Source organism: Talpa occidentalis, unplaced genomic scaffold, assembly GCF_014898055.3.
Source record: "Talpa occidentalis isolate TD23 unplaced genomic scaffold, MPIMG_talOcc4v2.1 talOcc4.15, whole genome shotgun sequence".
In the NCBI taxonomy this organism is placed as follows: domain Eukaryota; kingdom Metazoa; phylum Chordata; class Mammalia; order Eulipotyphla; family Talpidae; genus Talpa; species Talpa occidentalis.
Genome location: NW_023601543.1, coordinates 35,780,831 through 35,799,658, shown reverse-complemented (window position 1 = coordinate 35,799,658; position 18,828 = coordinate 35,780,831). Strand labels below are relative to the sequence as shown.

The following is an 18,828-nucleotide window of genomic DNA, read 5'->3' as shown; positions in this document are numbered from 1 at the left end:
GACAAGTTCTCCCATCTCCGTTACTTCCCCTCTAGGCCTAACAAACTTTGTCTCCCTACATTCCAAGGGCAAAGAGCATCACTAGGAAGTTAATAGCTGAATTGCTGACAACCAGGTGACAGCAAACGCAAGTTGGTAGCAGCTAAAACCTCCAGACCCTTGTGCTGCAAGGATAGACACAATGACCTCTGCCCTCTCCCTCCTTCTACTCCCTTGTAAGTCTGGATAAATATCCCCACCTTCTGACAAAGAGCAGGATGGCGGTCTTTCAGACACGAGTCAGCCACCCTCCTCAATTTGTCGACAAACTATATTTCCTTGTCCTCAAACTCTGTTTCCTTTTATTGGCTAAGGATCTGAGGCAGGTATCCAGTATTAGTACAAGCAACTAAGGGAGCTGCATAGCTCAGGAGGGAAGGAAACTGAACTGGGCCTGCAGCAGAAAGGCCAAAAGGGAGACATTGCTCACAGAGAAGTCTGAGGTGGAAGACACACTTTAGTGAAGCGACCATCCTGTCCAAGATGGTAGGCAGCATGGTGGATCTCTGCAACCCCAAGATCCTTAACCCAATAGAAGTCAAGCCTGAGATAATTAGCCATTACCTAGGTTAGGTCTCCATCACCTACCAGTCAGTGAAGCACTGCAAGCTTGGCATTAGGGCCACTTACTCCTTTTCCTCAAGTTGTCTGATCTGCTGCCCATTTCCTTCTCTTTCAAATTGCCTAATCTGCCACCCATTCATGCCCCCTCAAGTAGCCTTCTCTGTAGTAAGGCACAGACTTTTCTTAAAGTACAAAAAATTTGACTGCAATGATGAAATATATTATTTTGCTTGACTGAAACAAAAGTTAGTATAGACAGAACAGGCTTCACAACAAAAAACAAAACAAAAAACAGAAACAAACAGTTATGCTGGGTCTCTCCCAGATACATAGGTGGTATACATGTTGTTAAACTTCTTTCTGGCTTTTTATCTTATGAATAAAAAAAAGCATTCTTGTGACAAAGATGGTCACTTCAATATAATAAATGGCAAATTTTACTGTATATATTTGAAGCCCATTTATTAGACCATGCACCCTTAAAATTATTCTTTTCCTGATGAATTAAAACATTTATCATTATGAAGTGACAATATTGTCAGAAAATATATTAAGTAGTAATAGGAATATGCAGAGGATATTATGGAACCTAAAAAAGTTCAGGATATGGGGAATAAGTAAGGGACAATTACTGTTGGTCAGAATTTCTAGGGGAAGTTATATCTGAGTTAAGTGTCAAAGGAGTTAGACACGGTAGGATATGCCCAGCAAAGATGACATGAAAGGCAGAAATACAAGAAAGAGCAAGTGCGGTCGGAACATGAATTGTGAGGCAGCTAGTAAGAATAGGAGAGGACACTAGAGAAACAGTAGGAAACAAATCAAACTTTTATATCAATCTGAGACCCTGGAGCTTACCCTGTGGGCAATAGAGAACCATTTAGCAGTTGACAGGGTGAAGAAGAATGGCTTAGAGAGACAGGGTCATATCTCCATTTCAGAGGTATTCTTACCCATAGGTCAAAGGGGAACTGATAACAGGAAATTCTTGAATGTCAAGTTATTTTCAATTGTTTTTCAGAAACTCAGACAATAATCTGGTTACAATAAATAATCTGGTTATAATAAAACTGGTATGTGCCCAGAAAAGATGCAGAAAGAGGCCATTCTTCTGGAGTAACCCCAGACTCATTAATACTATTAGCATATTAAGCATTTCACCCCAGAAGCCAATATGCCATTCAATGGACTTAGTCTGATCTATTGGCAGATGCACCAAGAAGGAATCCTTTGAGTTTATAACAAAATGACTTTAGTAGCTATATTGAGAACACAATGAAGAGTGACAAAACTGGAGAAAGAAATTTATTATGAAGATATTTTAATTATTCTGTCCAGAGATGATGCTGACAGAAGTCCAGGCAGAATTAGTGAGGATGAAAAGAACTTTGCATAAGTAAAATTGTCAGGTGTTCACTAAATATTTATTGAAAGAATGAATATGATTATCTCAAGAGACATCTCTCTAAAACATTTCATTGAATATTTTACTTCTAGCAATTTATCCTAAGGTTAATTAGAATTATCCATAAAGATTTATGTGAAAGATATTCATAAACAGTGCTGAATAAGGTTTTTAAGAATACTGAAAATAACCTACAGGTCCAATGTTTAAAAAATGCTTAAATAAATTACAGTAGAGCCCAGAAGTCAAATAGTGTTTAGCATTCAAAAACATTTAACTAAAAAAAAAAAAAAAAACAAAACACATTTAATGACATGGAGAAATTCTCAAAATATAAGTAGAAGGAAAGCAAGATACAAAATTATTTATATGTTCCCAATGTTAGAAAAATTTTTTTTGAATATACATGAAAATGTATGTGTGGTAGGCAGCATTATTGTTATAGGGCCTCAACTAGTTATTGAACCAAGCTCTCTCACGCATGAGTCTAATAAAGCCTTGCCTAGTTCAACAACAAAATGTTCTTTTGGAGTCTTTCCCTCAAGGACAAACTACCCACTCTTGCCGTTGGAGCCCTATTAATATTATGACCCTCATCCACGCCAGAAGATGTCCATGCCCAAGTTCCCAAAACCTATGTATGTCACCTTACATGGCAAAAGGAACTTTGCATATGTGACTCTGTTTAAGGACATTGAAATGGGGAGCTTATTTTGAATTATCTGAGTGTTCAATCTAATTACATGGTCCCTTACGATCAAAGACTCTATCCTGGTTTTGATCATCAGGAGATATAACTATGAAAGAAAGGTACAGAGAGATGTGACATTGCTGACTTTGATGGAGGAAAGAATTAGCCAAAGAAAGTGGGTGGCCTCTGGAAACTAGGAAAAAAAAAAAAAAAAAAAAAGGAAGCAAATTCTAGTCTAGAGCATCCAGAAGGAATTCAGTCCTGCTGTTACAGAGGAATCGCCATAACAAGAAGAACTTTTCCCAGGCTTCCTGCCCCACTTAATGCGGGGCAAAGCTGAGCGGCCTCAGAAGCTATAGAAATGAAGCTATAGAAGACCTGGAGAACACAGAAGGGGAGACATATGGAGCAGAGAGACATGTGAAGGGGGCACACTTGCTTCTCAGCTTTAGTCTTGCACCAGGCAGTTGGGGAACGTGGAAGTGTCATGTGGAGTCAAAACACATAGAGCTACTTAAAAAGACATGTCGGTGAGAGACCCGTGGGGAGGCTGACAACGGCAGCCTCTATCTTGATTTATACTTTAATTTTGCTCCTTTCATCCAAGACTTGCTTGGCCCCTTCTGCCCCTTTCCTGTGGTACCCTGACAGAAGTTGCCTTAGGCTTGTGGCAAGATTTTGGGCCAACCCTATTTGGCTGGGCATTTAGCCATGTGAGGTAACTTCAGGTGTTTTGTAGGGGAACAATATCCTATCTCTTCTTCCCTCTCTATGCACAATCATTCTATTAAAGATCTTACATATTTGGGCCTCCCTGGTGGCACAAGGTATTAAGTCACAGTGATGGAGGACAAGAGTGAAAAAACTGGAAAGGAGGCACCACAAGACCAGAACCTGACTCACTCAAGGAGGTGGGGGTAGAGAGGATTAATGTGATCATTAACCCAGCTATAGAAACCAACACCCTTAGGTGCCAGTGCCTTATCACAAGGCATGAGACCCAAGCAGGATCAGATGCTGTAGCGAGTGGAGCACAGACCTGAGGGTAAAATTAGAGAGATTGGGCCCACCCCGAATCTCTGGTCCCTTTCCAGTTTTGCTTAGTTATCCAAAATCAGCAATAAGCAGGCCTCTCCACAGAGGAGTGAGCCCCTTCCAAAGAGAAAAGGACTATATCAATACAGTCTCTGCACTAGCCGGGCAGCAGTCACTCTGCCCACCTGTGACTATGCAGGTGTCTCTTTTCACCAACTCTCTCCTCTGCAGGCAGCAGCTTCCTGCCTGCCCGTGACCTGTGCCATGCTGCAGGACTTCTCTTCACTGACCTCCCTCAGCAGAGGCAGCTCTCCTCAAGGCCACCCGCCTGCAACCATGCAGGCCTTTCTCAGCAAAACTGTCCCTTTCGGGGCAGCTCTTCCTGCCCGCTGGTGTCTATGCAAGTGTCTTTAACTGTTTTATCCCTTCCCTAATAAACCTGCCCTTTAAATATAACTACCTTCTCTGTCTCGTGGAGAAACTCACCTGGGAAACTCTCCGCGTGTCACTGAAATGGGAGCTCTGGTGAAAACTTTCCCAGAGTGAACCCAAGGACCCTGCACTCAAACTCACTGACTCCAAACTCAAAAAACCCGATCAACAGCACTATGAAGCTATCTGCAGCCACTGCAGCATGAGTTCAATCCCTGGCCAGGGAGATACCCATATGGGGCAGCAGACCTCTCCTGACTCGCCCGCTGCTCCCCTCAGCAGTGTATTTCAGTCAGTCCACCTGTTCTTTCCCCCACTCTCTCTCTGGTGAATTCTCTCACCTCCGCACCTCTGGCCTGTACCCCAGTTCTTGTATGCATAATCTTTAAAATAGAAGATCTTACACATTAAGGAGTATGCTATGTATTTGTAAACATGGATAGCTGAACCCCTTTAGACCATGTAAGTTTTGGGGTCTTGGGGTACTCTTGATTCTTCCTGCTACCATTGCCAACACCTTGATTTTTTGCCCAGAAAGATCTGCTTCTTACTTACAGAACTGTAAGATGATAAATTCATGTTGTTTTAAGTCTCTAAATTTGTGATAACTTGTTAAGGTTTCCAAACATGGTTTAGAAGAACACCCAGAAGAGTATAATTAGAGTGATTGTCTCTATGTAGTGGAATTATAGGTAATTTTTACCATCATGATAATGTTTTTCTGTAGTTTCTAAATCATCTGTAATAGAAGGGAGGGGAAGAGGGGAAAATTGTTAGTTTTCTCTAATTTTGTATATAAAATATTATTCCCATTTGATAATTTCCTTAAGATTTCTTGAAGTAGAATTATTGAGTCAAAGGTTACAAATGCTTTTAAGGTCCTTGAAGTCAATAGTAAATCCCCTTCAGAAAGGTTGTGCCAATTTACATTTCTACCCAATATTTTTCTTCACTGAAAGTTACTGATTGGTTCAAGTAAATTAAGCAACACTAAATCACAGAGCCAAGAAAAAGGAAGCCAAACTGAGATACGAGTTAAATACCCGATTTCCATGTTACCTTATGACTTATTGTAGTGGCAGCAAGCACAGAGTGGGGAGGAGGGCCTGGAGGCTGGTAGGCCTCCCAGCGCCCTGTGAATCTTTTCTCTTTGGGCTCTCTCTGGCGTCATCAGGTGTTCTCTTCCTTTTGCAGAGGTTGCTAGTCCTCTCATAGCCCTTTCACTGTAACTGTTCTCTGAGTAATGCCACCCTTATAGCCTCAGCCTCCAGGCTCAGGTGTGCCCACTCACGCATGCCCACACCACACTCCAGGTGTCCGCCACCAGGCATGCATGCCTGAGCTCACGCTCCCAAGAGCTTCCTGAATTCAAGGCCTCAGGTAATAGCCACAGAGGCCAGCAGTGTAAAAGCCTAAACATCACTTGCCCTACACATATACCCCTGGCCCCACTTCACCATACTAAGCATGCCTAGGGGTCACTCTGAAGCACCGAAGGTTCTTCTATGTCTCCAGTTTAATATTACTAACTTATTGTAAGGTAGGTAAGTGAAAAAATTATCAGGCTTTTCCGCCCTCCCAACATTAGCATTAATGATGGATCCCTGCGGTCCTACATGCATGCCTGATGGCAGGCATCTGGAGTAGGGTGTGGGCATGCATAGGTGGGCGCACCTGGGCTGAGACTGGCTTATAAGGGTGGCATCATGGGGAGGCCAGGGAGAACAAGAAAATGGGAATGAGAAGAAGAACCAGCAAAGAAGCAAAGGAGAAGCAGAGACTAGAAGGAACACTGGAGAGCCCAGAAAGAGTGAAGATTCTCCCAGGGCTGGGAGGCCTGCCAGCCTCTTGCCGCCCCCCTGCACCCCTGCCTGCCATGTACCTGGTAAAAGCTCACTAAAAGCCTGAAAAGCTCTCCTTTACCCATCTGCCTGGATCATAGAGATCCTGCTCTGTGCCTTCCTGGCACTACACTTATCCACCAACTCTGTTGAAATTCAGAAGGGCCAGCAGCTTCTCTAAGGTTTCAGAATAGTCTCTGAAAGATTCTGAATTGTCCTTCCTTTCAAAAAGCCATCTGTAGGATTTCTAGGTTTTTTTTTTCCTTTTTTTCCCCAGCATTACACCTCTTTCCCTAAGAGTCTCTCTGCAACCAGTGTCCAAAGATGAAGTCTAAGTAGCTGAGCATTTAACAAGTCTTTACTTTTCCAGGATTTGATTATTTTCTATCTGCGAGGAGGGTACCATGCTTTAGCTGATTCCAATTAACACACCCAGCCTGGTAAATAACTCTAAGATGAATTTAAGGACAGAAATTATGAAATAGAAACACTATCTATGTGATCCTTATTATTTGCTACACTGTTCCTAAAAACTATCATGAAATGAATTACATTTTCCACAGAAACAATTATTATTGAAGGTCAATAACTTCACTGGTGATTCAATGGCAAAGTGATAGTTTCAAGCAATGATACATAATAAATGTCCTGTAAAGATTTCAGTAGTACATATTTAGCATGTAAACAAAGTAGCAATGAGTTTTCTATCTAGGTAAAAGTGTGAAAAAATACAATATGCATTTCACATTAAATTGATATTTTCTTGACTTTTTAGTATTTATAAGACACACAAGGGAATGATTTAGATAAGCTAGTTCTCTTTTTAAAAGCTGTCTATGTAATTTCCAACTGATGTCTTTTTTTTTTTCGATAAATCTCCAAACACTAAGCAGTGACATTTTAAAATCATTCCTCTGACCTTAAAACCACTCTTAAAGTCCTCAGTACTCAACAAGCATTTGTTGTTTTTGATGATGATGGTATTTTTTTTAAGATTTATTTATTTATTTATACAAGCACTGGGTACAGTCAGAAGCCGGGAGGGTGAGAGAATTCACCAGAGCCAGAGCGGGGAGCAGAGCAGGCAGAAGGACCGAAGTACACTGCTGAGGGGAGCAGCGGGCGGCAGGAGAGGTCTGTCACGCCATGCAGGACCCTCGCCGGCAGCCGGGGATCAAACCAGCGCTGCAGAGGCTGCGTGCAGCTTCGCAACCCAGCACTCAACTGCTGCGCCACCAGAGGAGGCCCGATATGGTATTTTTTAGTCCAAAAAGAGACATCTCAAATCTAAGAGCTGACCCACCATTTCTCCCCTTCAGCCTCTACTTCCCCAGTTTATCCAAAGCTACAAAATGACCTAGGTAATTTTGGAGAGAAGTAATGTCACCAGGAAGCTCTAAATGCTATTAAGCCTATATATATATTTCTTTACCAGCCTTCACAGCCATAGGAATACAGTGGCAGCCATAATCAATGTGATAATGTTGTTATTTCACCGTGACTACTATTGAGGCTTATAGTTTACGGCAGGCCACCCTTAAATATACTAAAGTGGTATATTGATTATTTTGAATTAAAGCTGTTTGAGAAATAGCCCATGAAAAAAAGACACTGACTCTTCTCTAAATCTCCCGTATGAAAGGTAACCTCCCTGTACCAGGAAGTACAGACATATTTATCATCAGAGATAGGGAATTCAGGCTGAGAAGATTGTGTAAACAAACTGCTTAGTTCCTTGATAATTAGTCCTCAGACCTAAAGTCTCTTTGTCATGTCAGTACTTCACAGATGTTTCTTTATCTAAATGGCATATAAACTGACTACTTAAGTCATTCCTCGGGTACCAGATCTATGAGGCCTCCTCGTGTATCCGTTTTTTGTCTCCTATTAAAATGTCTTGTTTTATTTAATTATTAGAGCAGTCACAATAACTTAGTAACAGGAAGAATAGTGAAAATTTTCTCCCTTACACTAGCTTCCTATGGGAGAGCTGAGTTGTCCACCTGTTACCCTCTTGTAGGGTAAATGAAAAAGTGTCAGGTTTTTCTGCCCTCCCGCCATTAGGATTGATGATGGATCCCTGCGGGCCTGATGGCAGGCTCCTGGAGTGGGGTGTGGGCATATGTAGATGGGATTCACCTGGGCTCATACTGCGCTTATAAGGGCGGCGTCACGGGGACGCCAAGAAGCAGAACCACGAGAGAAGCTGAGAGAAGGCGGGAGAGCCCAGACAGAGTGAAGACTTGCTGGGGGCGGGGAAGCCCACCAGCTTCCAGGGACCCCCAGCACCCCTTGCCTGCTGTGTACCTGGTAAACCCCAATAAAGCCTGCAAAAGCCACCGAGGGCTCCAGGACTCTCTTCTCTTTACCCCATCTGCTCGGATCATAGAAAACCTGCACTGTGCCCATTCCTGCCTTTGCACCTCTTCTCTTGGCTGTCTTCCAATCTCAATCTGGAAGAAACCCCTTTCCCTGACAGCCAGGAGGAAACCAAACAACAAAACACTAGTTATGTTATAGGACAGGGAAAAGGGTAGCCCAAGCCCTGCAAACCTGCCTATTCTAAATGGGTTCTGCCATCCGCCGCATCAACACAAAATATAGGAGACTTTAATGGGAAGGAACTTTAATAAAATTAGGAAACAATACAGGTAAGGCAAAGAGTCTAGTTTCTAAATGAAGCATCCAGAGTTACCCGTCCCCTCGTGGGTAAAAGTCCATCCAAATGGGATTGGCCCAGAACAAGGCCCCAAAGCCTGCTACAAGTCTAAAGCATCTTCCAGTGGGGACCCACAGAAAAGGGTCACAAACAACTGGACAAGCCCAAAAGGAAAAGAGCAAAATCAACATCAAGATAAAAGCTGCCATTGTCACCTCCCCACAGGTCTCACCCACATCTGTGTCACCCAGTCCACGACCAAAAGACAAGCACAGTTTCTTTACGTGTCTCTAGGCTCCATGCGCCTCCTCGAGATCTCCTTGCTCCATCCTGCTTCCTTCCTCAGTCTCTTCTGCAGCTTCTTTTTTTGCTACTCAGCTCCACCCTTCCTTGGGTGGGGCAGGGAACCTCCCCCTTTCCTGGGGACCACCCTGTTACAGTTAGACTATGTAAGGCACAAGAGTTTATTGGGCTTTTCTTACGCCCTGCCACCTCTTAGCCTCCATGGCCGGCACCTGTGGTCTCCTAGGCCTCTCATGATTAAGGACACCGGGGCCCAGGCAGGATGGGGGTGTGAATGGGGGTCTAGGAGACAGGTGAGTGATAGAAGGGTGGCATCACTCTGAGCAGAGACTACTACTAGACAACTGCCATTGTACAGGAGACTGAGAGGCGGAAGGCCAGAGAGAGGCCAGAGAGGAAATGTGGAGATCATGGAGGTGATGGGAGGCTCGGAGGCTCCCTTGCCTCTCCCCTGCCTGCCCCAGCCTCCCATTCCCCAAACCACCCAGCCCCTCATGCCTGGCCCCCCCTACCCACCCTCCCTCCCTTGCTCACTTGCTCCACAGACCAGCCTTTAGCGAACAAGAAAATAGGGAATGATTGATTCACAATCACCATGTTGATTGATGTGGAAAAATGCCCAATGATTTACCTATCCATTTAAGATATATTTAACAATAACCTAGTATGAAAGATAAAAAAAAAAATTTTAATGGCTTTTAAAATGCATCCTGAGCAATTCACACTTTTTTGATTGTGAGTATTGGTGAGGGTATCATTACTAAGGTTAAAGACTAAGCCCCCACTCCTTGCCCAGCAGGCAAGTTTGGGAGACTTGAATGGATAAGGGGAGTGGATGGGGCTGCCAAGGGCACCAGGTCATTAAGCCTATAATCCAGATCATGAGTCAGGACATGCCCAAGGCTATTTATCCTTGGCAATCACTAATGCCTGGAGCATAAAAAGAGGCTCAGGAACCTCTCCCAGAGCAGATGGCCCCTTCCATCTTGCCTGCTGCTCTTCTCAGCAGTGTATTTCAATATGTCTGCCTTTTCTGTTCTCTGTGTGGTGAATTCTTTCACCGCTGTACCTCTGCTCTTACCCCAATTCTTTCCCATGAAAAATATGGTTCAGGTTATGAGCATCATCCTTTAAAAGGAATTTTCAATTTTATCTTTCTTGCAAAGACAGGCATAAGAATGAATCTGCTTGTGCTGGAAACCGGAAAACATTAAGTGGATATTTTTGAGCAGAAATAATTTGTAAACTTTTAAAGCAAAAGCAAAGTTGGGTAAATGAGACAGTATGTTGTATAAATTTGAAACCTACATATTTATCCCTCTCAGTAGATCCTTGATTCCTTCTGTTTTATTAAATAACAATCAGTTCTACCTCTTCTCCTAGATGTCTCCTTTGTCCACTTCAATTATCCTTACATACTTCAATATCAAAAAGGAGACCTTCTTGTTCAATTCCACTCATTTTAGGGCTATCAGTAATTGTCCACTGTTCTAACCACACATTTCTTACATTTTCAATCTCTTCCCTCCTCTAGCTTATTACTAAACTAGTGCTAAGATTTTAATAAGTTTCAGAAAGAATATCAAACTCAAATTTTTACATGGGTTGTATAATTTAATTCTCAAATTACCTATTTTGTGAAGTAGGTATATTATTATCTTCATTTTTTTTTTAAAGATTTATTTATTGATTGATTTATTGATTTATACATACATACATACAAGCACTGGGCACAGTCAGAAGTGCGGGAGGGTGAGAGAATTCACCAGAGCCAGAGCAGGGAGCAAGGCAGGCAGAAGGACCGAAGTACACTGCTGAGGGGAGCAGCGGGCGGCAGGAGAGGTCTGCGCGCCATGCGGGACCCTCCTCTGGTGGCCGGGGAGCAGCCGGGGATCGAACCGGCGCCGCAGAGGCTGCGGGCATCTTCGCAACCCAGCGCTCAACCGCTGCGCCACCGGGGAGGCCCTATTATCTTCATTTAACAAAAAAACTTAAGCTCCTGAGTTTAGCAACTTGCACTAAATCATGCAATTATTCAGTTATGAAGCTGGAACTTGAATCTACAACTGTGCAACCAAAGTCTACGATCTTAACCACTGCACTGAATTTTTCCTCTCCTCTCCCCTCTCCTCACCTTCCTTCTCTTTTTTCTCTCTTCTCTCCTCCTTCCTATCTCCCTCCCCTTCCCCTTTCTCTTTCATTATCTTCTTTCTCAAAAGGATATTCACAGACTGTGCTTTCCTATCTCATTCATTACATTCTGGCACTGATTTCTGTTTCCACAAATGCATTGCAATTTCTCTGCAAATAATCTTCTAATCTCCAAGTCTGATCTTTTCTTCTACTATTTTTTTTTTTTTTTTTTCCAGTCTCAGGTCTTTCCCTTATGTCCAGAAAAGCAAACTCTGAACCACAAGAGCTGTCTTTACACGAGGAATTTTGTTTTAAGATTATTTATGCATGCAAGAACTGGGGTTCAGGTCAGAGGTGCGGGGTGGGGGGGGTAGTGGGGAGGGGTGAGAGGATTCACCATAGACAGAGTGGGGAGCAGAACACACCGATCTACTGAAATGCACTGCTGAGGGGAGCAGCAGGCAGGACAGGAGAGATCTGCTGCCCCATGTGGGTAGCTCCCTGGCTGGCTGGCAATCAAACTCATGCTGCAGAGGCTGCAGATAGCATCACGGTGCTGTGCTTAACCCCTTGCACCTCCAGGGAGGCCCCTACATGAGGCCTTTTATTCTACATGGCCATCAAGGGAATCAGTGTGATAGGCATGAAGAAATGTGAGGAAAGTGCGGGACTTCACATTTACGAGTTTGAGGAAGTGGCCATGCAGCTAAGTGACAGGATTCAAGGTGTTTTGTAACAGTGTAATCTAAAAATGGGAGGTTCCTTGGTCCCTGCCTTACCTAAGGCAGGGTGCAGCTGAGTGAGGGGGTGGGGGCGGGGAGGGAAGCTAGAAAGGACTTGGGAGAGAAGATGGAGGAGAAAATTTGGAGGCAGCACTTGGAGTAGAGAGACATGTGAAGAAGAAGCCTGCTAGTTTCCTGGCCTTGGACTTAACCAGAGACTTGGGACATGGAAGGAGACACTTGAAAGAAACATGGGGAAACATGGGTGAGAGACCTGGGGAGGCTGATAAAGGGCGGCCTTTATCTTGACTTGTACTTTGATTTTGCTCTTTTCCTTCCAGATTTGCCTGGCCCCTTTCCTGTGGGTCCCCACCAGAAGGTTCCTTAGACTTGTGATAAGCTTTGGGGTCTCAGTGCCTTAGACTTGTGATAAGCTTTGGGTGTTTCATTGGGAAACTATATTATTTCCTTTCTCTTTCTATTGCACACTAATTCTATTAAGGTTCTTTTCTGTTGATGGTCTCACACACTAAAAGTATATTTTGTCTTTATGCAGTGGATGGCAGAAACTATTTAGAGTGTGCAAATTTTGGGGTTCTGGAGTACCCTTCATTCTGCCTGCTAACAGTTTGACTTTCCCAGCAGGATGTTTCCTCAGCTATCAGCAGATGTTTGTTTCTGATGTCACTATCAACCCCCAGGGGGTTATAACTCAATCAATTTTCCAGGTTCCCAGGAATGCAGGTAAAACCTGTTAACACTTAATCATAAGGAGGGAATAGAAGGTGCAATTCAGTGAGCTAACAGTTAATGCTAGAGATGGAATGTAATTTAGTGAGTTAACAGTCCTGAAAAAAAGAATGCAATTCAGTGGTTAGCGTTTAATTTCACTTATTCCTAATTTTCACTCTAGGGATATTTTCTGCTACAGAATGGAGGGGATCTGGCTAGAGTATGAGTGTAAATATTTACTTGGATTGCATTTGACCTATCTGCAATATAGTTCTTACTGATTCTGACTACACTCAGCGATATTTTAACTGCAATCTTATGATAGATCCTGAGCCAGAACCACCCCCGTTAACCCATTCCTGAATTCCTGACCCACAATAATTGTTTGACATCATGAATGTCTACTGTTTTAATAAGGACACTATTTTTGGGCTAATTTGTTTAGGAAAAGATATCTAATATAGATTTTGGTGTCAGGAGAAGAGTATTACCCTAATAAAACCTTAAAATATTGAGAAGCTTTGAAACTAGATAATGAGAAGAAGGAGAAAGGATTTTGAGGAGATGTTAGTGAAATCTTCAAGAACATTGACAAGAATGTTAGTCAAGTCCTAAAGGGCTTTAAGGAGGCTGAATATAAGCGCTTAAAGGAAAGTGGTAAAAAAAATAATTAGAAACTGGAGAAAAGAAGTTCCTATTATATAGAGGTAGAAAGTTTAGCAACACTGTCACCTTTTATAATATGGGAAATAGGAAATATACTTGAGAAGCTGGGTTATCAACTATACCCATTTCCAGGAAGAGTACTAGGTGCCCCTTGGTTTCTTCTTGCTATTTGTAACAAACTGTATAAAGAAATTAATAATTTTATGGAAAAACTGTTAAACAAGAAGGAGCCAGTCTTAAAACTTGAAAGCTGCTAAGAGAGTAAATCTTAAAAGTTCTCCTCACAAGAAAAAACTTGTAAATATATGAGGTGATTGATGTTAGCTAAACATATTGTGATAATCATTTCACAAGACAGTCATATGTCAAATCATTATGTTACACACTTTAGACTAATACAATGTTAGATGTTAATTATAGTTCAATAGAACTGGGAGCAGGGGAAGGAAAGGAGCCAGTCTTAATGGTTCTGAAAATCTCCAGCCTCTCCAGATGACAGACATTGCTAAAATTAAAGAAACATTCTGGGGCCAGGATCAAATCCAGGTCACTGTCAGAAAAACAGAGTGCAAGGATGAAAATCAGAGTGTGGGTGTAAAATTCTTTAGGACCCCTCGGAATAAAAAAGAATACTTTACAGATCCATTTAGTTAAATAATAAGGCTTGTAATAAGCTTAAGAGTGTTGTTCCCCAGTGGTCTCAGCAGAAGCCCAAGTGAGAAACAGGCTTATCTCAAAGGATTTTGTCTAATGGAGTGAACTGCCAATACGATTCATGGTTTAATCACAAAAATTTTTAAAGAATTATATTGAAATAAACATGCTAGCTGGTACTGAAAGGAAAGAAAAGTACAAAATGAAAAGAGGTGATGAATGGACACAAAATCCTACAAGAAGGAAGTGTAACAGTGATCCAGGTTGAGAAAACTATGCAACTTCAAATATGATAGAACCAAGAGCGAGAAGCAGATCCAGGCGCATGCAGAGTATTTCCTGCACAGCAGTAGGACTTAGGCCTAATCAAGGAACATCTAATATTTGTCCAAGCAAATTTCAGACTTTCTTTGGATAATTTTGCTTCACATATTCTCCCCTTTTCAATGAATGTCAGCAAGTGATCACTGTAACCGTGTCTCTCCTACTATTATATATTGGGTATGTGGAGAGCAGGTTGGTTGTCTCTTTAGTTGACAGGTCTTTGGGCAAAGAGGAGCTGCTTATTGAACAACAGATCTTCCTTAATTTCTGATGAGGTTATGTCCTGATAAACCCATCATAAATTGAAAATATTGTAAGTCAAGAAATGCACTGAATACACCTAACCTCTCAAACATTATAGTTTTACTCAAACCTACCTTAAACATATTCAAAACACTACATGCACACACAGTTGGGCAAAATCATCTGACAAAGCCTATTTTATAACAAACTGTTGAAGATTTCATGCCATTTATTGAATACTGTAGTGAAAGTGAAAAACAGAATGTTCTAATTCAAATTTTGAGCCATGTGACTGAAGGTTACCCAGGTACCTAAACTGTTAAGGGGTACCAAACTATAAAAGGATTCAACCATCTGAGCACAAAGAGGCAGAGAAAGAAGTCTCTTCATGTGAAAGGCTTAATTGGGTGAAAGTTCAAGAGGCAGGGAAAGAGAGAGAAGGAGAAGATAAGTATTTCAAATAACCACTTTCTGATCAAAGTCTGAAAATTACCCCTCCAAGTTTCTCCTCCAAGTATCTGTCCTTCATATATAAATTCTCCATGTTTCTCTTCCCTTCCTCGTTCATTCCACCTCAATTTATATATCTACCTTCATTCCTCCACACCTCCCATTCATCATGGCATGCTGGGAATTATAGTCCAATGTGGCTGCATGTAAGTGGGGGCGAGGAAATGGTGGCCATTCACTGAGGTGCAATGATCATCCCCCCTTTCATGGAAATGCATCTGTAATACTGATACTTCTGAATCTTTGACAGACATATTTTTTCAAATAGTGCATGTTTTATTATTTAAACACTAATTTGGGGCCAATTTGTCAAGCAGCAGTTAGACATCTATTACAGAATGTGAAAAGATATCATGATAAAGCATTTTATCTTTATTTTAAAATCAGACAAATACTACAAACATGGCACAAATCCAGGTAAATAGAAATACTAATTAACTGCCTGGTGTACCATTATACTCTTTTTTCCTATACTTTTTGTCTGCAAAATCTTTGAGAAGAAGTCAGTCATCTCTAGTATGGTTGATCAATTCTCTCTCTCGCTCTCTTTTTTTTTTTTTTACTGCTGATAGCTTATACACATGCCTTTCAGTTTCCCAGCATGTTATTGGTAATGTTACATGCAGTTAGGGATTTTTTGTCAAGTTCCAGAAAATTCTATCAAATTTATTAACTTGTAAGCTATAAGATTTAATATTCAAATTTTCTTGTACAGGACTAATATTAAATACTGTTTGAATTGATGACACTCATAAACAGTTTTGCATCAATGTGCTCATTGTAGTGACATTATTATGAATTTTATGTTATCTTCATCCATGTCACTATTTTGTATCAAATCAGCAAGAAATTTAAATCTTTTTCCCAATATATTATGATTCACTTCTCTTCACTATTTGAACTCTTAAACAATCCAAGAGCCTATTCATTATGTCTATTCACAATTTATCTCTTCCTCTTAATGAATTACTGCTTTTGGCATAATGTGGAAAAAATGTTTCAATTCAATTCTCAATGTCAGAATAATTTCTATTGATTTCATCAGTCATCTTTATCACTTTTGCTTCATATTTCATTAATTTTTTATTTGAATTTTTTCTGTGTGCTTTAATAAATAAATTTAAAAATGCCAAAATAGCTGCTATTCATATTCATCTAAATCGAGACTATATATTTTTCACTTGTTTTATGGAAAATTTCCAAATCATCTTTCCAAATTCACTTCTCAACATCAGAATAATTTGCATCTTACTTAATAAAGTCAACAAAGCCATATGACTCTGTGTATTGCTAAGGCCCACTCTTAGGACCCCACAGGGACTCATGAATATAAGAAACCATGAAGCCTTTATTAATTACCCAGTAAGTCTACCTCTGGTTCTGTGAAACTTTCTGTTTTCTTGTGACCGGTAATGTCCTTTAGTGCAACGAAAAAGAGTGCAGGAAGCCAGGAGGAGAATTTTTTTGGACCTGTTTAAATTGGGATGTCTACTGGTAGTGTGCTGTATAATTTCTTGTCCAAACCATTACACTTTGGATGTGAAAGAGAGCACTATTTATAAGAGATAGATATAAATTGGGATTAACCCAGACGAACTGAAGTCACACTACCTACTGAAGAGCCAAGCAGAGATATTGAGCAGACAATTGCTTATAAAAGCTAAAGCTCAGGAGAACATTCTGGACTGTAGATAAAAATTTCCATGAGGCACATTAGTATCTAACTGCTATATTTAATGTCATGGAACTAAGTGAAATCAGAGAAGGAGTGTAGATAGAGAAGAACACTGAGATATGAGCTCTGAGATACTCAGTAGTTTTTGAGATCAGAAACACAAGGATGGACTAGGTAAGGAGAGCTAGAAATAAAGAAGAAAGAACATGGTGCTTATGCAACTATGTAAAGAAAGGGTTTCAAGAAGTGTATGATCCATTGATAGAAATATGGCTAATAAGTAGAAAAATGGTCTTTGGGCAGAACCAGTTATAAAATTTGCTGGTCCCTGTGGGAAAAAAATGAAAATGTAGGACCCCTTATCAAAAGTTATTAAGAATTTCAGGATAGGGCCCCCTAGTGGCTCAAGGGGTTAAGTCTCAGCACCATGAAGCTATCATCAGCCACTGCAGCACGAGTTCGATCCCTGGCCAGAGGGCTGACCCACATGGTGCAGCAGATCTCTCCTATCTCACCAGCTGCCCCCCCCCTAGCAGTGTATTTCAGTAGATCTGCCTGTTCTGCTCCCCACTCTGTCTCTGGCGAATTTTCTTCCCCTCCCCCCACTCATCTGGTCTACACCCCAGCTCTTGTATGCATAAATAAATAAAAATAAATCTTTTTTAAAAAATTTATTTATTTATGCATACAAGAGCTAGGGTACAGGCCAGAAGTACGGGGGTTAGAGGATTCACCAGAGACAGAGTGGGGGCAGAACAGGCGGATTGACTGAAACACACTGCTGAGGGGAGCAGCGGGCGAGACAGGAGAGGTCTGCTGAGCCATGTGGGTCTCCTCCCTGGCCGGGGATTGAACTTGTGCTGCAGCGGCTGCGGACAGCTTCATAGGTTTCGTCTTAACCCCTCGCACCACCAGGGAGGTCAAATAAAAATAAATCTTAAAAAAATAAAATAAAATAAATCTTAGGGGAAAAAAAAGAATTTCAGCATAGCAGAGGTAGAACATTAAGCTAATCATGGGTTCTTCCCAGCGTGGGACCCAGTACAACTACATAGATTTGCATGCCATAAAAGTGATCCTGCCTTTGGATCTTACAACCTGGTGGTCACGGTGACAGGTACTAGCGTAGTTCTGGTAAAGTTTTGGGGACAAAAGCCTAACTGGATTGATTTCTAGATAGAATGGAAGGAGAGTAAGTGTAGTTATTAAGGTAGAAAATTCTCTGAAGGGTAAGGGTTTTTTTTTTTTCCCCATAATCAAAACTTTATTTAAAAACTGACACCAAAATAGGAGATCACTGTTGCATACCTTACAAAATTAAACATAATTACACTATTTTGGTAGTTTAACTAGAATTACTGAACTGGTAAGGCTTTCTGTGATTTAAACACAAATTCAGGAAGTTGTGTTGCTCATTAGTGTTGCTTTCTTCTAAATGGACACCCTTCTGTGAGCCTGGCCTTTCTGCCTGTGGGCTGACACAACACAGTTGAACAGCCTACACAAAGAACCACTGTCTGAGCATGGCTGAAAACCGTGGTAATCTTGTAGCAACCTGGACATTTTACATCCATAAAATAAGAATTTGGATTCTGAACGAGACGTTTCTTTTTATGTTTTTTCTTCTCCTCTTCCAAGGATGGATGAAGCAAATCTCTAGCCAAAGGCATGTTGCTGCTTCAGCGAGGACAGCACGTTTTTCTACTCTAGGGCGACCAGGGTTTTTTTTTTTTCTTCAAAAAAATTTTAGCAGAGAAATGGGCTGGTGACAGGAAAGAGGGTTGAGCTCAAGGGAATATTCATCTAAAAGAAGAGAATAGCATAACATTTGCATGTTGATTACAATGATCCATTTGAGGGAGACTTTTTTTTTTTCTGATGCAGAATTACTGGGCTACTATTAAAAGGCTATCTTTGGGGAGGTGGTGTCAGGAGATGAGATTCGGGTACACATGAATGAAGGTGAAAAGGTCTTCCATTTTAGTAGGAGGAAAAGTAAAATATATGATCTAGGGTGCAAAGAAGTTAGATTTTTGGGGGGTGCAATTCTGATGAAGTTCTTTTGTGATTCCTTCTGCTTTGCCAGACTATCAGTAGAAATGAGCAATAGTGAGTAAAATTGTGATGAAGATTTGAACAATGAAGAGAAGATGTGTTTTGTTTACTCTTGTACAATCCACATTAGCACAGTATCTGGTAC

At 41.2% G+C, this 18,828-nt stretch overlaps 1 protein-coding gene across 1 annotated transcript; it reads right to left on the bottom strand.

Annotated features, from left to right (window-relative positions):
- Positions 1–17,882: 17,882 nt before the first annotated feature.
- LOC119246631 (40S ribosomal protein S27-like) lies at positions 17,883–18,315 on the bottom strand. The gene has a single exon (XM_037512996.2). The coding sequence runs from the start codon at positions 18,296–18,298 to the stop codon at positions 18,044–18,046; it is 255 nt and encodes an 84-aa protein (XP_037368893.1). The 5' UTR covers positions 18,299–18,315; the 3' UTR covers positions 17,883–18,043.
- Positions 18,316–18,828: the final 513 nt, after the last annotated feature.

Excerpts from the sequence above, each read along its gene's own strand:
- LOC119246631 (XM_037512996.2), bottom strand. The coding sequence starts at position 18,298 with ATGCCTTTGGCTAGAGATTTGCTTCATCCATCCTTGGAAGAGGAGAAG.